At 42.2% G+C, this 9,829-nt stretch overlaps 1 protein-coding gene and 1 long non-coding RNA gene across 2 annotated transcripts; both read left to right on the top strand.

The window, feature by feature from the left end:
* The first annotated feature begins 2,973 nt into the window (after window positions 1–2,973).
* Window positions 2,974–7,974, top strand: LOC138582698 (uncharacterized). The gene is made up of 3 exons (XM_069654266.1): window positions 2,974–3,605; window positions 3,699–3,809; window positions 4,290–7,974. Exon 3 carries the CDS (start codon window positions 5,845–5,847, stop codon window positions 7,930–7,932), a length of 2,088 nt encoding a protein of 695 aa, XP_069510367.1. The 5' UTR covers window positions 2,974–3,605; window positions 3,699–3,809; window positions 4,290–5,844; the 3' UTR covers window positions 7,933–7,974.
* Window positions 7,975–8,037: 63 nt separating this feature from the next.
* LOC138582705 (uncharacterized) lies at window positions 8,038–9,564 on the top strand. The gene is made up of 3 exons (XR_011305062.1): window positions 8,038–8,669; window positions 8,763–8,873; window positions 9,354–9,564. It is a non-coding gene; the product is annotated as an uncharacterized lncRNA (long non-coding RNA).
* Window positions 9,565–9,829: the final 265 nt, after the last annotated feature.

Below are 9,829 nucleotides of genomic sequence, written 5' to 3'. Positions count from 1 at the left end.
TAGGTCTGGGAGGGCATTAGCGACATCTGTCGCAGTGGGTTCTAATGGGTCATGGAGGCCTAGGTTGAGGTCTCCTAAGAGTATTGCTCTTGATGTGGGTTTGGTGTTCTCACCTCTGGTGTGGATGAGATCTTCCTCGAAAGCCGCTGACGAGGCTGGCTGTTAGTGGATATGTATAGTAATGGAGTCAGTGGGTGCAGTGAATAGTTTAACGGAAAGGTGTTCAAAGTGGCCTTCAATGGAGGAGCTGCAGGGTCTTATATGGAGGGAATCCCTATGGATGAGAGCAACCCCACCCCCTCAGGAGTCAGTTCTATCACATCTGAGGATAGTGAAGCCTTCTGGGAGGGCTAAGGACAACGCAGGGCCTGAGGCTTGGTGACGCCATGATTCATTAATTGCCAATAGGTCTAGTTTTGAGGTTCTGATTAGGTTGGTAATGTCCAGAGCATGTGCGGCTAGGGACCTTGCATTGATTAACGCTCCGTCTAGCATGAGGCATTGTTGAGGTTTTTGAGTGGAAGTGGGTGTGGGGGTAGTGGAGGTACTTTGGGGCTTTGCGGTTTGGTGATAATCCCTTGGTGTTTCTCTGAGGTATACTCCATATTGGTACTGGCGATCCCTTTATTGATTGGGCCAGGGAGGGTGGAGGTGGGAGGCTAAGATTGTCGCAGACATACTTGGTGTGGCTGGTGGTACTTTTCCTCGAAGTAGAGGGCAGGCGACTTGGTATTTATAGGTGTGGGCCTGGCGTGAGACCTTATACGTAGGTTACTATTTCTAATTAAGGTCGGGGCTGGGAGGTGTGAAGGGATGCTTTGGTTGTCCTTGCACAGAGCTTAAGGTTCCTAATTTGGATGGAGGTTAGGATATTGGAAGACATTAGTCCCCATTCCCATAGAGTGCTATGGGACTCTATGGGAGTGTGGACACGGAAGCACCGGCACTGTTAGCAATGGTGCCAGTGCTTCCGTGAACAGTCTACTTACCGTGGCCGCAGCGCACGGCAGGGTCAGACCTGTTGGGCACAGCAGCCATGGCAGGAGGGGAGAATAACCTGCAAAGAGTGTGGCAGATACACTGGTGTAATAAACAGCACCAGTGTGCATCTTGTTTCCCCTAAAACATTGCATATTCTTAAAAATCGTGAAGTACAAGACATTGTTAACATGGTTAACCTTTACCACTGAAATATCTACAAGTAGCAGATGGTTCAGGCATGGCAGGAGAGTACACCAGTTCAGGAAGTGTTGTAGTACGTTGATTTGTGCTGGCAGGGGAGTACAGCAGTGCAGAGAACATTGTTGTAACTATCCAGGCAGATGAAAGGACCGGGTGGAAGGTATTGAAGTACTGTGGTGTTGTTAACAATCTTGAAGTAGTTGAAGAATCACTAAAGCGTTTTGGTGATTTAGAGCAGACGCATCCTGACAAGTTGATAATATTGAGACAAGAGTTGTATGAACTGCTGTAGAAGTATTTAATATTGTCAACCAAGTGGTTTTGTGTACTATGGCTAGAAATTGATAACAAAGATCTATTTCTTGTCGAAACCAATGATGCAAGGAATTATTATAAGCTTAAGAGAAGACATTGGTTAAAGGTTTTGATATAAAGAGAAGAAGGAAACTTTGTTGAACACTTGCAAACTGTACGTTGAATGCTATCTTGGAACTTTTTTTTTTTTTTTTTTTTGGCTTACATTTATTTTTTTATTTTTTTTATAAACTTTGTTTATTGGCAGAAAGTTAAGACAGGCACAGGACAAGGCACACAGCGCTGAACCAGCGGATCTGCAACATGCACATCAATACAACACAGTATGATACAGTCGGACAGTATCCTCGTGTGTGTCAGCCAAGACAGAGACATTACAGTATCAAGTAGTTACGGGGGGTGAGTGGGCAGGGGATGCTACCTCCTCCGCATCGTCTCTATTGTTCAAATAGGTACGGAATGCCGACCACACATTTTTGGGTCGCGATGTGGGTGGCAGGGAACCAATGTAGTCCTCTTCTCGTATTTGTGTCCAAGTAAGGGCTGTGAGCCACATCGCGAGGGTGGGGGGGCTGTGCCGTTTCCAGTTTAGTAATATGCATTTTTTAGCCACAATAGCTCCGACATTCAAAAATTTAGACATTTTCCGTACATTCTCGCCTTTCCAGACCCCGAACAGCAGGGCAAGCGGGTCCAGGTCAACTGGAGATTCCACTATTTCTGAGAGCGCCTCTGCTACCTCCAACCAGAAGGCGCTGATCGCAGGGCACGCCCAGAACATATGGATATGGTCAGCATCAGAAGATTTACACTTTGGGCATGTAACGGACCCTGCACCAGCAAATCTTGCTACCCTCGTTGGTGTATAATAGAGCCTGTTAAGAAATTTAAACTGGATGCATCGGAATCTGGCACATAGGGACACCCCGCGTGTACTTGCGCACATCTTGGTCCAGAGTCCGTCGGATATCTCCATTTCGAGCTCACTAGCCCAAGCCATACGTGGTCTGAGGGCCCCAGACATTCTCCCACCCAGTTGGCGCTTGTACAGGTGTCATCTACTCATTGAAATGTCCCTGTGGTAAATTATACATAGGACAAACCACAAGACCCGTCAAAGAAAGATGGTCAGAACACAAATCCACCATCAGATGTAAGAATCTCAGATCCCCAGTGGCAAGGCACTTCATCGAATTCCAACATACGATTGCACAAATTAAATTTCAAGTCATAGAAATTGTCAAACGTCCACACAGAGGTGGCAATTACCAATCCCTGTTGTCACAGCGAGAGAAGTACTGGATCCACACACTTGACACTTTGCAACCTAAGGGTCTGAATGATGAATTCTCTTTGAGTTGCTTTCTATAGTGAATTGTGAAACTCACATGTTACATCGCCAACTACTATGCACAAGTGTCAGTATCCCGGACCTTAAAAAAAATTTTTTTTCTTTGTCATTACAAGTGCTGTGACTTTGATGTTTTCTTCAAGGGAACTGTATTTTCCTATGTTTGACTTGCCTATATTCACTTAAATGTTTGCACCTGTTCACGAATGACCAATTGAACCATCTCTCCATTCGTTCGAACCTTGTATGAGTAATAGGCTACATCGCAATCTTTTATCCCCTTGCCATTGAATTATACTTGTCTCACTATATAATGAGTAGCCTCATGACTCTACATGATTTGTTTTGGACTATTAAGAGTAAACTGCATGTACCATTTGTGTTATCTATCATGACTGTAACGATTATTGTACTATTCACAAATTTCTGTTCCATTAGAACCAAAATTATAAAATGCGTTGCGATGGTGAACACCAGAATTCTTATGTTTCATTATGGAACATATTAACTCTACTTTTCTTATTTATCCTGATCTCTGGTCAGTCCCTATGAGTACGCTTGCACTATGCGCCATTGCATGATGGCCTCCATATTCCTCACTCACCGGCTTCTATGCCCTTTTCTATGTTTATTATTTAGTTTCCTTTCTACGTCTGACGGCGTGTCCCCAGCACAGCTCGTTCCCTAGGTTACGACCGCGCGGAGCCACTGCCTGCCGGTTTCAGTTTCCACTAACAGTGTTCCCCGCACTGTACAGGTAAGCTACCGCTACTTGGGTCCCTTTGCCCGGTTGGGAGACCCCAGGTTCATTTCTCTCCAGTATAACAGAAATGTATATGTCCCCACTTAGGTGCCAGCAGTACGTGTCTCTTTGCAGATGCCCTGCATCGTATAATTGTTTCGAATACTTGTTGACCACACGGATGCCCCTGTTGCCTTGGCTACTCGTCCCGCAACTCGAGTGAGTGCATTCTTCAAAACCATTTCCGGTTTATTTTAAGTATTATTTATTTTATTCAGTAGCGCTCTTTTGGAGTTATTCTTTCTCCGTCCACAGGAGGGGTATGGTTTTTTCTTAAACACGCTCCCCATATTGACTCAGCTTTTTCACTATTCAAGGGTGGTCCTTGCTATTTAGAACCCACTACCGCTTTTGGCTTATCTCGATCTGTCTGACTCTTCATCACGCCATTTTCTAGATCCCACCATGTAGGTGGATCTCACACAATACATCTCCTTTGTTATGTGTTTAGCTATTAGTATAGAGTGTTTCTCTTTGATCTGTTAGTTCACTCTTTTCACCATACTAGATCTCCAGTATTCTGCTCTTCACCATCTCGCTAGCATCCCGAGTTATGTACAGCTTGTCAGTCAGTCCTTGACTGTTATGGAAATAAAATAAAAGATTTTACTTTTTGTCTCCTTGAAATGTTGTCAACAGTTCAATTGGGCCCTTATGAAGAAGAGGTTACCCTCGAAACGCGTCGGCCACTCCACAATTGGACAGCATCACCTCTCCATCATTTATTGCTTCTTCGCAATTTGTTTTAATATGTTAAACGTCACGAATTACTTTGTACAACAGAATGTGCCTTTTGGCAAATTTTGTTTTCCTCTTTGCCAAATAAATTGTTATATGCTCAACTAACAAACTGCTGTTATATATCTATATCCATATATTTGAAGGCCCTATGTGGCATCAGTAAACAGTGTGCAGGGGACGGGAGGGCCCCACTTTTTGGGTCCTCTTCTATTTTCTCTTTTCTGATTTAGGCTTTGTGCCAAGGCCTTTTTTCCTCCCCCGCACCTTTAAATTCTTAAACCAGCTCTTCTGTACATATAATGATGATTTGAATTTCTATATCAATTGTTACCAGGTGTGCACCACTGTCAGCATTTTTGTTTTCTCCATATGTACTGGTCTTCCAGTGTGGCACGTACCAAGTGGGTAGCACCCTGATATAAACCTTGTTCATTATAAATATGTCATTTTCTCGCATCAACGAGATCACAGATAAACACGCAACTACACTTGCATTTGATGCGGAAGAAGCTAAACGCATATTAGCTCTCATCAAGGATACAGACCAATCTTTACAGAGTAAAGTCAGCCCAGACAAAATAATCTTTCAATTAGAAAAACTCATTAGACGCGAGATATCGCAGAAATTACACGCCAGTACCCTAGTGGAATATTACAAATCACAGAGAATCCCTAGAGGATTGAGGGTTTATTTGAGACCTACACTCTGCAGCGAGAGCAAAGCATTTGTTGCTAAATGGGATCAAATTCTGAACAAGTGTTCACTTGACTTGATCTTACTTACGATTGAGGAACTTTCCAAGTCATTGACATCCATCGACAAAGACATAGAAGCACTGACAATACAGCTTTCAGAATTCAAGTCAAAAGAGGATCTGACACAACTTTTGGAAGATATCAATTCCAAATTGAGCAATTACAAAGCAGACATAGAACAAAGGAAACTTCGTAAGTTTAAACGCGATACGTTCGATTATTTGAACGATATCGTGTATACCTGGCAGGAGTTTTACCATCACAGAAACGCCAGCAGAAGTCGAGCTAATAATCTTAACAACTCCAACTCAGGGAGTGATAGTAGTAGTAGCAGTGTGGGAGAACCAATACCGAAAGACCAGTCACAAGAACAAATTCCACAGCAAGTACCAACACCTGGGACCACAATTCCCCACCTTACACCATCTCAATCTGGGACAGTTGCTAGTACCACAGGTGTTTTTTTAGGCCTGAGAGACAGACAAAAAGAAAAAGAAAAACACGACGAGGCAAGAAAAACACAAAAAGGAAGATACAAATAAGTGAAAATCTAGTCATCAACCTATCAAGCAAAAACCTGACGAGTGGCCAACTTGATATCTTAAACCGTGGTCTTTCCTTTGTTCCTACTTGCAACACATCACTATTTGAAGAAAAAATCTGTCTTCACAGATTGTTGAGGAAATTAAGATTGAAGATGTTTTTCGAATCCGATTTGGATACAGAATCACAGGCCCTAGAGGATGACATCCTACAGATGCGCCCCAAGAGTACTTTCGACCCTCAGATTCAAAATTCGATCTTGGATCTCTTCGAGAAGAGTGTCATTAATGACCTCAAAAGAATTAATTACCATAGCACTAAACCAGTTAATATTAAGAATAGCCAACTTGAACATGTTGAACAGCTGGCTAAAGATGAAGATTTAACTATCAAACCTGCGGATAAGGGTGGGGCAATCGTGATCATGGATTCATCCTACTACACACGGAGATGTCTGGAACTACTTAACGACACCGTTACTTACACAAAACTTGATAATGATCCACTACTTAGAATCAAAGCCATCATCCAGAAAGCTATTGACAATGCTTTGGAAAACAACTGGATTGATTCAAAAACAAGTCAGTTCCTTATAAACAAATATCCAATCACGCCTGTGTTCTATGGCTTACCAAAGGTTCATAAAGACAACATTAATCCGCCACTCAGACCAATAGTTGCGGGAACTGATAGCATATTTGACCCATTGGCCATCTATGTGGATCGTTTACTTCAACCTCTAATCCAGGAAATACCAACCTACCTGAAGGACACTACAGACTTCCTCAACTGTCTACAAGAAATCATAGCCCTGGACACTAGCTGCATTCTCTTTAGTATGGATGTATGCAGCCTTTACACCTCTATTCCCCACATCGAAGGGGTTGATGCTGTACTCTGGCTCCTGTTGAATCATGAACATATAAGAGGGAACAAAGAATTTATTGTGGAATTACTGGAAATAATTCTTCACAACAGTTACTTTAGATTTCAGGGCCAATACTATGTACAATCATCAGGTACTTCAATGGGGTCGGCCATGGCTCCGGTTTATGCTAACACCTACATGTATAAATTTGAAAAAGAAAACGTGTTGGATCACCCATTTTGGTCATTTAAAATCTTGACCTGGAAACGTTATATAGATGATATCTTCGGTATCTGGTGTGGTACACGAGATGAATTGGATCTTTTTTTGGAACATCTGAATTCAGTGAACAACACAATCAAATTCACAATGGAAGTAGGGGACCCTTCATTACATTTTTTGGATGTGAGCTTACAGATCAAAGAGGGTCACATCGACACCACGGTGTACCATAAACCAACAGACGTGAATAATCTTTTACATTTCAGCAGTTTCCATCCTAAACCCATGCTCAAAAGCCTACCATTCAGTCAAATGTTAAGATTGAAGAGAATTATCTCAGACCCAGCAGGCCTTGACTCAGAATGTTCATTTCTAGTTGAACGATTTGGATCTAGGGGGTATCCAGATACTATCACAGGAGAAGCCCGCAACAGATCAGAGACCTTCACGAAGGAACAACTACGCATCCCTAAAGTCAAGGACAAGTCCACACCGCTACTCTACATTTCAAAGTACTCACGACAGAGTTTCCAAATCAGCAAAACTCTGCGTAAAAATTGGACCATACTACACAATGATCCCTCTCTCCTGAAATTATTTCCCAAAGCACCAATGATGGCCTTTAAACGTGGACATAATCTCAAAGATAAACTAGTGAGAGCGGAAAGACCTCCTAAAGACAAACAACTTGTACTGAGTACCATAAAGAAGGGTACCTTTCCCTGCTTGAACTGTACGAACTGTAACAATGTTATAAAAGGTGAAACGATATCTCACCCACAAACTGGGAAGAAATTCAAAATCAGAGACTTTTCCACCTGCCTCTCCGCAGGTGTCATCTACTCATTGAAATGTCCCTGTGGTAAATTATACATAGGACAAACCACAAGACCCGTCAAAGAAAGATGGTCAGAACACAAATCCACCATCAGATGTAAGAATCTCAGATCCCCAGTGGCAAGGCACTTCATCGAATTCCAACATACGATTGCACAAATTAAATTTCAAGTCATAGAAATTGTCAAACGTCCACACAGAGGTGGCAATTACCAATCCCTGTTGTCACAGCGAGAGAAGTACTGGATCCACACACTTGACACTTTGCAACCTAAGGGTCTGAATGATGAATTCTCTTTGAGTTGCTTTCTATAGTGAATTGTGAAACTCACATGTTACATCGCCAACTACTATGCACAAGTGTCAGTATCCCGGACCTTAAAAAAAATTTTTTTTCTTTGTCATTACAAGTGCTGTGACTTTGATGTTTTCTTCAAGGGAACTGTATTTTCCTATGTTTGACTTGCCTATATTCACTTAAATGTTTGCACCTGTTCACGAATGACCAATTGAACCATCTCTCCATTCGTTCGAACCTTGTATGAGTAATAGGCTACATCGCAATCTTTTATCCCCTTGCCATTGAATTATACTTGTCTCACTATATAATGAGTAGCCTCATGACTCTACATGATTTGTTTTGGACTATTAAGAGTAAACTGCATGTACCATTTGTGTTATCTATCATGACTGTAACGATTATTGTACTATTCACAAATTTCTGTTCCATTAGAACCAAAATTATAAAATGCGTTGCGATGGTGAACACCAGAATTCTTATGTTTCATTATGGAACATATTAACTCTACTTTTCTTATTTATCCTGATCTCTGGTCAGTCCCTATGAGTACGCTTGCACTATGCGCCATTGCATGATGGCCTCCATATTCCTCACTCACCGGCTTCTATGCCCTTTTCTATGTTTATTATTTAGTTTCCTTTCTACGTCTGACGGCGTGTCCCCAGCACAGCTCGTTCCCTAGGTTACGACCGCGCGGAGCCACTGCCTGCCGGTTTCAGTTTCCACTAACAGTGTTCCCCGCACTGTACAGGTAAGCTACCGCTACTTGGGTCCCTTTGCCCGGTTGGGAGACCCCAGGTTCATTTCTCTCCAGTATAACAGAAATGTATATGTCCCCACTTAGGTGCCAGCAGTACGTGTCTCTTTGCAGATGCCCTGCATCGTATAATTGTTTCGAATACTTGTTGACCACACGGATGCCCCTGTTGCCTTGGCTACTCGTCCCGCAACTCGAGTGAGTGCATTCTTCAAAACCATTTCCGGTTTATTTTAAGTATTATTTATTTTATTCAGTAGCGCTCTTTTGGAGTTATTCTTTCTCCGTCCACAGGAGGGGTATGGTTTTTTCTTAAACACGCTCCCCATATTGACTCAGCTTTTTCACTATTCAAGGGTGGTCCTTGCTATTTAGAACCCACTACCGCTTTTGGCTTATCTCGATCTGTCTGACTCTTCATCACGCCATTTTCTAGATCCCACCATGTAGGTGGATCTCACACAATACATCTCCTTTGTTATGTGTTTAGCTATTAGTATAGAGTGTTTCTCTTTGATCTGTTAGTTCACTCTTTTCACCATACTAGATCTCCAGTATTCTGCTCTTCACCATCTCGCTAGCATCCCGAGTTATGTACAGCTTGTCAGTCAGTCCTTGACTGTTATGGAAATAAAATAAAAGATTTTACTTTTTGTCTCCTTGAAATGTTGTCAACAGTTCAATTGGGCCCTTATGAAGAAGAGGTTACCCTCGAAACGCGTCGGCCACTCCACAATTGGACAGCATCACCTCTCCATCATTTATTGCTTCTTCGCAATTTGTTTTAATATGTTAAACGTCACGAATTACTTTGTACAACAGAATGTGCCTTTTGGCAAATTTTGTTTTCCTCTTTGCCAAATAAATTGTTATATGCTCAACTAACAAACTGCTGTTATATATCTATATCCATATATTTGAAGGCCCTATGTGGCATCAGTAAACAGTGTGCAGGGGACGGGAGGGCCCCACTTTTTGGGTCCTCTTCTATTTTCTCTTTTCTGATTTAGGCTTTGTGCCAAGGCCTTTTTTCCTCCCCCGCACCTTTAAATTCTTAAACCAGCTCTTCTGTACATATAATGATGATTTGAATTTCTATATCAATTGTTACCAGGTGTGCACCACTGTCAGCATTTTTGTTTTCAGGTTGGATA

This window comes from Ambystoma mexicanum, chromosome 1p (genome assembly GCF_040938575.1).
Source record: "Ambystoma mexicanum isolate Mex_15411 chromosome 1p, UKY_AmexF1_1, whole genome shotgun sequence".
Lineage (NCBI taxonomy): Eukaryota > Metazoa > Chordata > Amphibia > Caudata > Ambystomatidae > Ambystoma > Ambystoma mexicanum.
The sequence above is the reverse complement of the archived record's forward strand: the minus strand, read 5'-3'. Positions and strand labels throughout refer to the sequence as shown.